Genomic DNA, 14,554 nt, shown 5'->3' with positions numbered 1-14,554 from the left:
GATGTATCTGAGCACAGATGTAAAATGTGGTATATAAACAAAGCAACTGGGACTACACACCTCCCATCTGAATAAATGGGTCTTTGCCACAAGTGCCCACTTGTTCGGGTTTGCTTTTAATTTGTTTTTTGTATTTGTGTTTTTAATGGTTTTTAATTTATACTGTTGTTGTTTTGTCATTGTTTTATTAACTGTAATAATAATGCAGATTATGTTTGTTATGTGTTTGTGCAAGTGTATACACATACACACAAAAAATATTTTATAAATACACAAAATACTTAATAAATACACACACTATGCACAAATGCACACACAAACTCTCTCTTTCTCTCTCTCTCTCTCTCTCTCTCTCTCTGTGTGTGTTCTACATACACACCCATACAGAGAAATTGCAAGTGTTAATTATCCAGCCAGAGCAAAAGTGGGTGGCAGGCCCCCAAACCCACCATGTGGGGCAGGGGTGGAAAGCCTTCTGTCTCTCCACAAGATCTGCAGCATACCTTTAGTTTCCGCTCCTCCACAGACCTGTGCATGAGGAAGTTTCCATGACGCACGCTACCACGGCAACTAAGGCCTTTCACGTGAGGAGGCAGGAAGCCGCATGATTGACACTCCTCGTGCTGAGCAGGGGAGGCCTCTGTGAAGCGGGCAGCCTGCGCTCCCAGGCCACAGGAAGGGTGTCGTGGGATGCTGCACACACTGAGCCTGTGGCCTCCTCAAAGGCCCATCTATTCAAACTCCGGGCCACAAAATACACAGCCTGGTGTTTCCCAAAAGATTTCCCCTCCTTAAAACTGCATGGGCTTTGGCATTTCCCTTCCCCCAGAAGTTTCACTCTTCCCACAACAAACTGGTTAGGGATGGCAAGAAGAAAGGCTGGCCTAAGGCTGCCCAGAAAGTCAGTGGTTGGGGAACCTGTGGCCCTCTCAGACTCCAGCTCCCATCAGCCCCAGGCAGCAAGGCCAACAGTCAGGGATGATGGGAGTTGTGGTCCAACCATGTCCAGAGAGCCAGCCTGCAGTAAGATGCGTGACCAAGTGAGGATCTAAACACAGGCCTCTCTGGTTTGAAGCCAAAACATTGGCTTCTAGCTTTCATTAAGGGACGCGGGTGGTGCTGTGGTCTAAGCCACAGAGCCTAGGGCTTGCCAATCAGAAGGTCGGTGGTTCAAATCCCCGCGACGGGGTGAGCTCGCCTTGCTTGGTCCCTGCTCCTGCCAACCTAGCAGTTCAAAAGCACACCAGTGCAAGTAGATGAATAGGTACCGCTCCAGTAGGAAGGTAAACGGTGTTTCCGTGCGCTGCTCTGGTTCGCCAGAAGTGGCTTAGTCATGCTGGCCACATGACCCGGAAGCTGTCTGCAGACAAACACTGGCTCCCTCGGCCAATAAAGCGAGATGAGCGCCACAACCCCAGAGTTGGCCACGACTGGACCTAACCGTCAGGGGTCCCTTTAACTTTACCTTAGCTTTCATTAGGCATCTAACAGGCCAGCTTGGGCTGCTATTGCAGGTGTTGGGAACCTTTGGCCCTACAGATGTTGCTGAGGTAAAACTCCTACCACATTGGCCATGCTTGCTAAGCCTGATGGGAGTTGTAGTTCAGCTACATCTGGAGGACCAAAGGTTTCCTGGCCATGACAATTAGATCATTTACTAGTGAACTGCCCATCACCAAGGACCATTACCCAAGCCTCTGCTATTACCTCAGTGAAGAGTCACATGCGAGAAAGCACGTGCTTTGCCTGCAAAAGAACTCCAACTCCCATGAGCCTCAGATACATTTGAGGGGTACCATGTTGGCTACTTTGATGTAGACAGTATTGAGCTAGAAGGATTCTTTGATCTGCCTTTGTTTGAGGCAGCTGCCTTTGTTTCCCCCTGGGACCAGGCTGTGATCATGCATTCATTATCTTCCCTTGTCCCTTGGTAGCGCTTGAGCATGACAAAGAGACAAATCTGAAACTGCCTTTTATTATATTATACCTCTTCTAAGTTTTACGAGCCTTATTGCCTTTGCCCTCACTTCAACCCAGTGAAGTAGGCCGCTTGTTGTTTTTACAGACAGCAATTTGACATTTTAAGAGTTTTGCCCAAGGTGGAACAAGGAGTCCAGGGTAAATACAGGACATGAACCAGATTCTCTGAAATCCTGTGCAAGCCAGTGTGGTGTTGTTGTAGTTAGAATATTTCAGATTACAGCAGGAGAACCAGGTTCAAATCCCCACCAGGAGCCACTTGCCAAATCTCAGCCTAAGTCTACCTCACACAGGGATGTTAGGAGGATAAAATGGGGAAGTGTGAGAAAACCATGCATACTGTCCCAAGGTCTTTAGAGGAAGGGTGGGGGTGATAAGTAAAGAAATATATTGCTATTCCCTGGATTCCCCACTACAGTCTCCTGAGATCAAGCGCGCTGGGATGTCCCCAAACAGCTCCCTCTTTCCATCACTACAACATTCAGTTCTGTTTTGGAGACATCATAGCAGTTCCAGTTGCTAAGCTCACAGGAGCTGCTTTATATCAAGTTATTTATTCCTAGGCATTAATAGACCACCATTTGTCATGTAGTCCCAAGGCAGATTACACACAGTGCAACACAATTAAACCATCTTAATGTCTTCCATCCACAAAGGCCTGTGCCAAAAGGAGTGCCCTGAGCCCACGTCAAAATGTTGACAAGAGCAGCAGGGCCCCTGTGGTCCTTCAGATGTTGTTAAACTCCAGCTCCCATCAACTCCAGACAGCATAGTCAATGGCAAGGATGCTGGGAGTTGTAGTCCAATGACATCAAGAAGGCCACAGCTTCCTCACCCCTGATTTACAGTGACAAGGCCAGAAGCACCTCGGGAGAGCATTCCACAATTTGGAGGCCACCACAGAAAAGGCCCTGTCATGCACTGCTACCCCACAAATTTCACAGGGCCTCCCCTGCAGATCTCTTTTTTTTGGTTTTTTTTTTAATTCAAAGTTATAACAAGACATATTATCCAAAAACATATCCTTATCCCCCCCAGAACCCCCCCAGCTCTCGACTTCCCTCAGTTCCAGTCTTTGGTTTCTCTAATATTGCTATTTTCTGCATGTTACAAAGTTGTATAGATCCTCAAACTGTATAGCTGATTATTATCAGGGGGGGGGGGGAATGTGGATGTTTATTCAAAACCTGCCAAAGAGTCTAATTCGCTTTGTTGCATCTTCAGATACTTTGTGAAAGGTGCAGATCTCCTCAAGTCCTGGGCTGGTCCATATGGGAGATGGCACTCTTTCAGATATCTGGGGCCTAAGGCATAGGGCTTTGTCTGTCAAGGAAGGCACCTTGAATCGGGCTTGGAGGCACACTGGGAGTAGTCTATCCAAGGAACCTGTGGTCCTCCAGATTAACTCCCTTCAGCCCCAGTCAGCACAGTAAACAAATAATGAAGGTTCAGAAACATTTGAATTTACCCATCCCTATCTAAGCCTGGTTTATCAGTACTAACAACTTAGGATTTTCACAGGTCAAGATCCAAGGAATTGCATGCCTAGTTCTGTATGCCAGAAGAGGGTTCTGATTTGTGATTCTCAAAAACCAGTCGCAGAGACCAAACCTGCCCTCTCTCTTGGAAAGTGACTGGTTTATAACCAAAGCTGTGTACATTTATGTGGACACGGAGTTCAGTTTCATGAGTTTTCTTGTTTTTTGGAAAAAGGAAAAGAAAAAGAAAGGCTGCGAAAGACCCTTGCCTGAAGCCCTTGAGAGTGGCTGCCAGTCAGTGCTGGCAATACTATACTAGATGGTCTGACTCAGTACAAGGCAGTTTCTTTGTTCCTCGGAGCTGCTTGAAAGTTGTGTCAGAAGTGCCCACGGAGTGACTGAAGAAGATTGCTTATTTAAGCTGCATCTGTCAAAGGGAGCGAATGTGTCACTCCGCATTGACCAAATCGGCTTCTCCAAGAAGCTCATCCAGATTGAGATACGACCCCTCCACCTCCTCAGAGCGGCAACTTAAATCTAGTTAGCGCAAAAAGATTGTCAGCGTAACCATGGCGCTGGGGCCTTCACCACCACACAGCCCCTGGCCATCTTGAGAAGGAGCAAGTTCTCCTCCTGACTCATCCTGAATGGAAGGCCCGTTTTTAGAGAGTTAGAACATTGTAGAAATAGAACCTGTCACATGAAACTGTGCTCTGAAATCAAATAATCCAGTATACTGTGCTGGGTGTGTGGGTGTGATGACAGCCTTCCCCAACCTGGTTCTCTCCATATGTTTTGGACTACAACTCCCATCAGACCCAACCAGCAGGAGATGATGGGATTTGTAGTCCAAAAACATCTGGAGATGTTTACCAATCTGGTAAAAGCAGAGTCAAGAGTGCCAGGCTGGCGTGCTAAACTAGAACTGGGGAGACGCTGGTTCAAATTAATAATGGTAGTGGTGGTAGCAGCAGCAGCAGCAGCACATCATTAAATTATAGAATTTGCTCTAAAAAGAGGCAGTGATGGCCACCAGTTTAGATGGCTTTAAAAGACGATTAGACAAATTCATGGAGGAGGGTGAGGCTAAACTCCTACTAACCACAATGGCTATGTTCTACCTCCACTCTGGAAAGCAGTAATGCTTCAGACTATCAATTGCTGGAAACGGAAGGAGGGGAGAGCAGATGTTGTGTTCAGGCCCTGCGTGTGGGTTCCCCATTGGGGCATCAGGCTGGTCACTGTAAGACTAGGATCCTGAACTAGATGGACCACTGGCTTGATCCAGTTCTTATGTTCGCACAGTAGTATTTGTAAGACATAAAATTAATTCTCTGAATGTCTTGCAAAAATAAAACATAATAACGACACAGTATAAAATTCCCACTCGGCCATGAAACTCAGGGGGCCAGCCATTTCCAGTTTCGCCTACCTCTGAGGGTTGTTGTGAGGAAGAAAATGTGGGGAGGACTTTGTGCACTGCCTTGAGCTTACTGGAGGAAGGGTGTACTATATAAATGGAATGAATAAATGAACTTGGCATGCGCAAGCCATCCTTTGCTCTTGCAGCCCTCAAGCAGTGAATCTGCATGCCTGTGCTAGTCCACCTCAGGAGGAAAGCCTGAGGTTATAAGGAGCTGCTGGGAATTGTAGTCCAAAACAGCTGGAGGGCCCCAGTTTGGGGGAAGGCTGTTACCCCTTCAAGCCTGCAGGCTGTGCGATTCTGGGCATGCCAGATCTGCTTGAGGTGAGAGCAGCCAGTGAACAGTGGGAGTTCTCAGCAGCAGGAAGACCTCTGAAGGCAGCAGGTCCAGCATCCCCAGAACAGGACAATTAACGCCACCCCAGGGAATTTCTCACACCTTCCCCAGAGTGTCAGCATCACACCCATATGACTTCTTCCCTTGTTTACACAGAAAGCTGAGAACTGGTAGTACAAAGAGCTTGTATTGTCCAGGAAAGGCGGTGGGGACTGAGATGCTCCTTCCAAGCCTAGCTGGGTCCAAGAGCCAATTCAAAAACTCAGGCAGCTGTTTCCCTTCCAATAAAAAGGGTGCTGCGCACAGAAAGTCCAAGCTAGGCTGGGATGTGGAAACACTCTCACACAACCATTTTGCTTTTTACAAGCAAGGGGACACTGGCGTGGGGACACTTTGGAACAAATAGCCGCCTACATGGGGCTAGTGCAAAAGGTGGCTGCTAGATCAGTAAGGAGGGCAACCCAATAGGATTGCAGGCCACCTGTCCTGAAATTGCTGCACTGGCTGCCAAGCTAAATTCAAGGCGTTAGTACCAGCGCAGGAAGTCCTAAATCGCTTCGGACCCATGTCCCAAAAAGTGTGCCTTCTTTGATACCAACCCTCCCAGACTCTGCGATTGACAGGTGAGGCCTTGGTGGTGCAGTCACTGGGGGGAGGGGCGGTGGCTGCCCAGTTGGCGCTGACCCATGACAGGGCCTTTTCAGGTTCCCCACATGCCAAATGCCCTCCCTGGTGCAGTGCACTTGTCACCATCGGCTTCCAGGAGGAAGTTAAAAGCACCCCTGTTTCTGCAAGCATTTGACAGCTGAAGGATGGTGTTTTCATTATGTTTGGAATGTTTTAAACTGCTTTTCGAATGCTCTTTCAAAACAACCACATTATTATTGATATGTTTGCTGCTCTGGCTCCCTAGGGAGGAAAGGTGGGATATAAACAGGAAAAGGATTAAATGATATGGTACATCTGGAAGACCACAGGTTCCCCCACCCTGTAAGGTGCAGCGGTTAGAGAATTGGGCTTGAAACTGGGAAACCAGGCCTCAAATCCCCACTCTGCCATGAAGCTCACTGGGCTAGTCACCACCTCTCAGCCTAACCTAACCTCTCAGTCGTTGTAAGGCTAGGATTGGGGAGTGTGTGCTGCCTCAAGCTTTTTAGAGGAAAGATGGAATATAAACGTAATAACAGCAAGATGCATGGTGATTTGCTATGGCTCAGTTGGTTAGATCGTAGTGCTGATAACGCCGAGGTTGCAGGTTTGATCCTGGAAGTACATAGATTCTACGATTCTATGTACAGTGGTACCTCGGGTTACATACGCTTCAGCTTACACACTCCGCTAACCCAGAAATAGTGCTTCAGGATGAGAACAGAAATCGTGCTCCGGCAGCGCGGCGGCAGCAAGAGGCCCCATTAGCTAAAGTGGTGCTTCATGTTAAGAACAGTTTCAGGTTAAGAACGGACCTCCGGAATGAATTAAGTACTTAACCTGAGGTACCACTGTACTTCCAGGATGTCCAGCTCCTCCCCCAGAGAGTGTATTGACCAGAGACAGGGCACCTGTGGCCCTCCAGATGTTGTTCAACTCCAGTCCTCCCTGACTACCGGCTGGCGTTTAAGGGAGCTGAAGTCCGAGAACATATGGAAGGCCACAGGTTCCCCATCCCTGGTTCTCCACTTTTAAATGCGCCCCGGGGTCCCGACCCCCCTGCCCAAAGTCAAACCTCTGCTCCAGCCCCTGCCTTGTTCTCTGCTATAATATATTTCTCTTGGGGAGTGTGGTAGGAAGAGATCTCTCCAGCCTTTTTCTTCTCCAATTATTAATTGTTGCCTGTCCACACACAAACCCTCTGCTCATCTCTGATCTTTCCTCAGTAAAAAGCATCCTCTCTCCACCACTCTACCAGGAGCTCTCTGGAAGTAAAAGGGAAATGGGCTGCACCTGAGCCTGCTCTACACAGCAGGGGGTGAGTACCCCATTCTCCCCCCCCTCCCAAAAAAAGAGGGGTCCCTGGCTCCGGACAAGGCTCAGAGGCCACTTTGCTAAATGGCAGCAAACACCCAACTGCAACCAGCCTGTCCTTCCCTGGGCTATTGCAGGCTGGTCACTCCATCTGTCTGACGCTTACCTCTTCGGTGGTGAGGGGCATGCAGATCCGATACTCTTTCACCAGCATGCTGCCTGCCGTCTCTCCGGGCGGACCCTCGTGGCACGGCACACTCGAGTGGAAACGGGGGCTCTTCACCAGCCAAGTGGCCCCTGAGGATCCCTTGGGGAAGGATGCATCCTGCAGCCGAGAAGAGACGTGTTAGAGTGGAGCAAAGCACCGACTCTGGGAATTTGCTTGGCTGGGCAGTCTTGAGAAGCAATCAGCTCCCTCCTTCACTCAGATCCAAAGCTCTACTTCTTTATATCTCTCCCCCCCGCCGCCCTTTGCTACAGGCACAGCTCTGCCTGTGACTTCATAATCGGTTGTCATGGTAGCTGTTGTGAGGTCACCAGTCTCTTCAGCCAAAAGAGTTGTAGAAGCCAGACCATGGGAGGTAAGGAGGAGGCAGGAGGTGGAGGGCTTAGGTCACATCAGTGCTCCTTCGCAGCTGGAACCATCCCACTACCCAACCACCCCAAATCTTCTCACGTTATTTTAGGATTTGTAGTGTTTAAAAACCTCATTCAGTCAGCAAGCTAACTCAAAAGGTCAGGCGTAATGGGTATGTAGGGGAGAAAAATAGCAAGTCTCCAATGTATACTGTTACTAGCCGTAACCGTGGCCCATTCTGCCATGTCCAGGGTTATAATTCGTGCCCCACATTCTCTTTTTAATGCCAGGGTTCAGGCTGCTCCTGTGAGGCGGGAAGTAAGAAGGATAGCCCTCTGATCATGTGCAGAGTGCCTTTATCCCCTCAAAAAGTTATTACAATGTAGATCTTGCAGCTTCCAAGCAGCACACAAGTCTTGGCCACCTGTTTAGACAACAAATTAGCCACCTCTTTGGGGAAGAAGTCTCCTCATGGGGGGCAAAGCTGGCTGCCATCTGGCACCATAGCCCCAGCCACTTTTCACCGCGAGCTCTGCCCCAATGCAATGTGCTAGAGTCCCTGACTAGTATTATTCCAAAGATGCTCAGTGGGGCACCTGGCTGGCCAGTGATAAGAGGATGCTGGACTTACGAAAGCCTCCACCCCCACATAAGTACCACAATATATGTGACACAGGTGATCCACCATAGGATTTCCAAGGATTTTCCCTTTAGAAATCCAAGCATGTTGCAGGTGCCTACATTCTTCCCTCTGCAAGCCAGTTGAGGCTATCTGCCATGTCCCGTGCCTTGGGGTTCCAATGTGGGCCTGAGGAGCTTTGATTCAGATGATACACTCAAGGAGGCGTCCTCGTAAACTCCTCTATGCTGCCCCGGCCTGAGGAGCTGGCTCTTCCATCGTCCTCTGAAAGTGATTCCTCTGCAGGCCCATGTGCCCCACAACCGCACAGAAGCCACGTGACGACAGAAAAGGCTACTGGCCCCTTTACATATTACAGAGCAGCCCTTGCAGAGGAAGGAGTTGCTGGGAGATCAAGTCCTGTCAGCCTTTCCAAGGCTTCAAGTGACTCTCAAGTCATTGCTGAGACAACATCTTCTCAAGCTCAGCTAGCAGGGCCTACTGGGAACTATCCAGGGTCCTGATATCTCCTTGCCACACCACCAATGGTGTTCTAGTGTTCAATGGTTTTCCCCAAACAGGGCACTAACAGCACCTGGGGCAGCCAGAAGAGGCATGGAAAGAGATGATGATGATTAGGCAAAAATTGCTGCTCTGATCAGGTTTAAAGCATATAGAATCATAGAGTTGGGAGATTCCCCAAGGATCATCTAGTCCAACCCCCTGCAATTCAGAAATATGCAGTTCTCCCATAGGGGGATCGAACCTGCAACCTTCGCATTATCAGCACCATGCTCTGACCAACTGAACTACCCTGACTGATCATGAACACAAGTTGCTTAAGAGCAGGGATGGGGGCAACCCTTGGATCTCCAGATGTTGCTGGACTACAGCTCCCATCCTCGCTGACTGTTGGTCATGATGCCTGATGGGAGATGGAGGCATCTCCACAGGCTTTGCATCCCTGATTCAAAATAAAACTACATGGGGATCTGATTCTGGGTCTGAAGAAGTCATCGGCACCACCTACCCCCCTGAGCCACCTCCAGGCTGGGAAAATTTGAACCATGGTCCTGCCAGGTCTCATCCGGCACACTCTCCCAGCCTTCAGGAACCTGGTGCTCTTCAGATGTTTTGGACAATTCTCATCAGCTGCTTGCTGCTGAGCTGGGGATAACAGCTCTAGTTCAAAACAGCTGGAAGGCCCCCGATTGACAAGGCCTGTGCTAACCTATACTGTCCTTCAGCCACATGGACGGCTACAAATACAATACTCTCATCCTATCACATTTCAGGTGCCAGCCATCAAGCAATCTACTATAGAAAAAGCTTTCTGACAGAGTTGTTCGACAGTGGAAAGGTCGACTCTCCTTCCTTGGAGGTTTTTAGGCAGAGGTTGGATGGCCATCTGTCAAAGGTGTTTTAGCTGAGATTCCTGCATTGCAGGGAGTTGAACTAGATGACCTCCCTTCCGACTCTACAATTCTATGCTTCTAGGTGCCAGGATGTCAAACCAGCCCTGTTAGGTAGGATTCCTCCTTAAGGAAGTCAACCTAGGATATCCATAAAATTTGCAAGCAAATCACAAGGGCGGGGAAAAGGAAGGGCTTCTTCAGACAGCAGAGTTAAGCTGTCAAATTCACTCCCACATGAGGCAGTGATGGTCGCCAACTTGGAAGACTTTAAAAGAGACCTAGACCAATTTGTGGAGGAAGCTATCAATGGCTAGTAACCCTGACGGCTGAATGCTCTCCTTCCACTGTAGGGGGCAGCATGCCTCTGAATATCACTTGCTGGAAATGCTGGGAGTGCGCTGTTGCCCTTTGGTCCTGTTTAAAGACTTCCCATAGGGGTATCTGGTTGGTGCTTGTGAGAACTGGACTAGATGGGCCTTTGGCTTGACCCAGCAGGTCTTCCCTTGTGCTTGGCTTACATTTGTCACAGATCCTGGCTGCGAGCCTTCCAAGCACAGCACGGCGCTTCGCGTTAAGGGCGTGCAAAGTGCTTGGGATTATTTCAGAAACCAGCTTCTCCAGCTGTCCTCTCAAATCCCTCTCACAACAGCCCTGAAAGGTAGGAAGAGTCGTGGAAGCAAGGACTTGCCCAAGGCTATGCGTCACAGCTCAATCCTGAATGCTTCTGAAATGCTAATGCTCTGCTGGGTGCATTGCACTTCTGCCGAACAACGCATGCCCTGAATAGAAAGGCTCCCTTGAGCAAGCCTACCTACAATGGGTCTATTTCCCAGTGGGAAGATGTGGCTGTTTTTGAGATCCTTGCACCCTTCTGTTATTCAGCAGCATCCCTCGCAGATGGGATGTGCTGCAAGCTTGTTGCATTGCTGACTATGGGGCCTCATTTGAGAGCCACTGTGTGTATTTGCCTAGTATGCAAATAATAAAAAGCTCGTGGAGATGTCTCTCTCTCTCTCCCGCCTCTTCAGAGAATCCAAGCGCTAATGAACAGACACCACACTTGGTCTTCGCCCAAAGGGCAACTTATTTATAACGTGGCTGCTAATCCGCTGTCAATATGCTTCTGATGATAATACATCTATTCTTAATGGTTAACAACCAGCTGCCCAAGTTAAGACGAAGACAAACAGGAATTCTGCTTAGTGGCGGAGGCAAAGAGGAGCTCAGCCAGTTTTGGAATACATCACCTAATTTTTATGGTGGGTGGAGGTTTGAACATATGGAGCATGGATATGCAATTCATCATCATCATCATCACCACCACCACCACTGTATCCCGCCCATCTGATGGGGTTGCCCCAACCACTAGCTATAGTTAGTCTGGAAAGGATTAAAAAAATTCTCAGAGGATGGATCTATTAACTCAGAGGTGGGAAAACTCAGGCCTGGAGGGGGGTGGCCCTCTGGGCCTCTTCACTTGGCCCCCAGAACCATCCCCAAGCCACACCCCTCACTGGCTCTGCTTTGCACCCATCTTGAGTGTTTTTGCCTGGCTAGAATTTGTCCTCACACAAATTATGCTTCTTCCCTGCCTGGATGGATAGTGTCCATGTTCAGAAGCTGTGAATGCTGATGATGTATGTGGGGCAGAGAGCAAGAGAGGGCTGTTGTTCTGCTTCTCGGTTTCCTCCGTGTTATCTGGAGGCCAGCTCCAGGGAATATGACGCTGGATTAGAAGGCTAGGCATAGGATACCAAGCGCTGCTTTTGTGCAACATATTTTGCACTTGAGAAAATCAGTCCCCAGGTATAAAACGCATTCAAATAACGGACCGGGTTCTAAAATGCGATGGTGTGTATAAATCAGAGCTCTTGTTCATCGGCTGAGAGACTGCCCAATGAAAACCCTCCAGTCTGAATCTCATCTTAAGGCAATCCTGACTTTCTCAGCCTCAGCTTTTCCATCTGCAGTGTGGACATAACAACACCGACCTACTCTACGGTGCTGTTGTAGGAGGCTACACAGCAAGAAAGCAATGAAGCACTTTGAAAGCAACATGATGTGAGCATGTGTGGGTGGGGCCCCCGATCCTTTTTCTTGGCCCTTTGTAGAGTATCTTGTGGTTGGCAGGGGAAGAGGGAGCGGAAGCTGTGGCCAAGAGAAAGAAAATGCACCATGGCCCAGCAGATGTCAGACTGGGACAGATTCACTCTTGCTAGGAGTTGCTCTCTAGTGCAGCATCCTGCCTCGTAGTCATAGACCTGGAGCCTCCTCCTCCTCCTCCATTAATAATGCCTAACTTTGAAAGCCATCTCAGCTGCCAGCCATCACTGCATCTTGTGGCAGTGAGTTCCATGTCTGAACATACAAATAGCAGAGAGCCCCGGTTCAGGGTTGGGCTCTATGCCAGCCTGAAGATCTGTCTAAACTAGCTTCCTGCTTCCCACAGGCAGAGGGTCTTCTCGGGGGTGGTGCCTGCCCTGTGGAACATCCTCCCACCAGATGTCAAGGAAATAAACAACTATCTGACTTCTAGAAGACATCTGAAGGCATCTAGGGAAGTTTTTAATGTTTGATCTTTTGTTGTGTTTTTAATATCCTGTTAGAAGCAGCCCAGAGTGGCTGGGGAGGCCCGACCAGATGGGCAGGGTATAAGTAATAAATTATTATTATTATTATTACTACTACTACTACTTTTTAATTTTTATTATTACAATATGTCCCCGAGGAGCCTCCAAAGAGATTCTGATAGCTAAGCCTAAGGGCACAGGAGCCAACTTCTATTTGAGGGAGCTGCCGCCCAACTTGATGGGCATTGCTATTCAAATGGTGCGCATGTACTGCCTCATGTGATAGATTACCTGCTTACCTGCTCCTCTCCACAATATTTTATTCAAATTGGCACACCTGCCTAAGAGCCTTGGGGGTCAAACTATGTATTACATGAATTGTGTGACTAGCAGCAACATCAGCATTTTTTAAAAAATTAAAAGAATCCTAGGCAGGGCAGTGGTGGTTTTCCAGGATCACAGCAAAAATCATCCCACTGCAGTGAACCTTTGAATGAAACCTCCCAGAAGTCCCAAATTCAAACACAGAGTGGAGGAATCTGCAAATTCTGAGCCGTTCCCTTAAGTAGCCAGATGGCTCTCTTTATACTGCTCTTGTTTTTAATAAAAGAACGGTCCCTTACAACACACACACACACACACACACACACACACGGATAATCTCATTTCTAGTTCTTGAATTTCTAAAACAGGAGTTGCCAAGCTACAAATCTGTGACCTCAAAAATCCTCATCCCCGAATTCCAGATCTGATTGGACTGTTTATGTTTACTGTGGGGCTGTAGCTACAAGTTGCAGGCAAATATAGCAGGAGCAGAGAGAGAAAGATTGTGCGGTGATTTTTTTGGTTTTTTAAACAAGAAAAGCTCTTCAAGAGGGAGGAGAGAAGAGGGGCAGTTAACCCTTTCCCTGCTGCCCATTTTTGCAATCCAAATGCACAACCACTTCCCCTCTGCTGAGGCTCAAAATTAAGCACTTGATTTGGAAGGGGATGCTAGAGGAGATGGAGAGAGGGCTATAGGATGGAGAGATCACAAAGGGAGAGACAGTGAAGCCTCCTATCACCACCAGGAACAACTTTTCTTAAACACACACACACACACCCCACTGCAGAAATGGTCTGGCTAGGTCCTTAGTTGGAATGCTGTACATGCTCAAAGGCACTAGGGCTTCATATGCCCCACAGCAAAATCTGACCATGCAACAGGTTGTCAAGTGAAGCCGGATGGCAAATGAACCCTTTTCAAACCTTAAAACTCTCCCAATTCCACACACAAGAGTCTCATTCTGTAGGGAAAGGGCGTCAACAACTGAGAAGCGGGGCGAGTCACCCAGGTAAAACGTGCTCAGTTGCAGGCTCAGCCCTTAACATCTTAGCAGCCACTGATCCTATGCATCTTCACTCGACATTTGAGCCCCGTGGAGTTCAAAGTAGGGTTGTCACGATGCTGCCGCAACCTTAAAGCAAATACAAGTTGTGGGGCGGAGGTGCCTTGGTGCATGCGCAAAGAGCGTTTCGTACCCCGAGCCCAGCAGCTGGCCCCTTCAAATAGAGGGAGATTGGGGGTGCTCGTGGGAACCTTCCAGATTGCAGCCCATCTCCTTTCAGCCTCGCTGCTGTTGCTTCTCCCCGCCTTCCCTCCCTCCCTCCCTGCTCCGGACCAGTTCTCACCTGCCCGACGGCTGCCAGCAAACAATGGCTAACTGGGGCGTGGAAGGCAGGAAAGAGAGAGGGAGAGGGAGCCGGAGGTGGCGCCGCCGCCGCCACGCCCGGCTCGCCTCGGTGTTTCCACGGGCCCCGCAGGCAGGCAGCCTGGGCGCGCCTCGCCTCTCGCAGGGGGTCGGTTGACCACGCGGGGAGCACCCGGAGCATGCAAAGACTCTCCCCGAAAGGCGGCGGAGGGGCGCCCGGCAAAGACCCCGCGCGGCCACGTGCTTCGGCACCTACCCCGGGGTTGCCCAGACGGGGAGGAGTTTGATGGGGAAGGGCCGGGCAGCCCTCCTCGTTTCTCCTCCGCGGGCGATTTTCCTCCTCGGCCCGAATCCTGGCCGATCTCCCCCCACCGCAGCCCCTCCTCGCTTTCCTCCCGCGCTCGCCTCGCCGGTGCGCGCCCTCTAGGCTTCCTCCCAAGAGCGCTTCTGGGAAGGCAGCCTTTCCAGGAATCGCTCTTCCTCGTCTCGCCCTCCCGTCCCC

General features: G+C 49.4%; 1 protein-coding gene across 1 annotated transcript in view; it reads right to left on the bottom strand.

Moving 5' to 3' along the window:
* Nucleotides 1-14,244, bottom strand: part of LOC309518766 (cytoplasmic phosphatidylinositol transfer protein 1-like) — a 42,881-nt gene extending 28,637 nt beyond the window's left edge. The window contains exons 1-2 of the mRNA XM_082199259.1: nt 14,033-14,244; nt 7,347-7,505 (exon numbers count right to left, since the gene is read on the bottom strand). Coding sequence (XP_082055385.1) covers nt 7,347-7,505; nt 14,033-14,233 — 360 coding nt within the window. The 5' untranslated portion in view covers nt 14,234-14,244. The remainder of the gene's footprint in view (nt 1-7,346; nt 7,506-14,032) is intronic.
* Between the last annotated feature and the right edge of the window lie 310 nt (nt 14,245-14,554).

Source organism: Podarcis vaucheri (assembly GCF_965113315.1).
Source record: "Podarcis vaucheri genome assembly, chromosome: 14".
Taxonomy (NCBI): domain Eukaryota; kingdom Metazoa; phylum Chordata; class Lepidosauria; order Squamata; family Lacertidae; genus Podarcis; species Podarcis vaucheri.
Note: the sequence above shows the minus strand (reverse complement) of the source record. Positions and strands in the feature narration are given on the sequence as shown.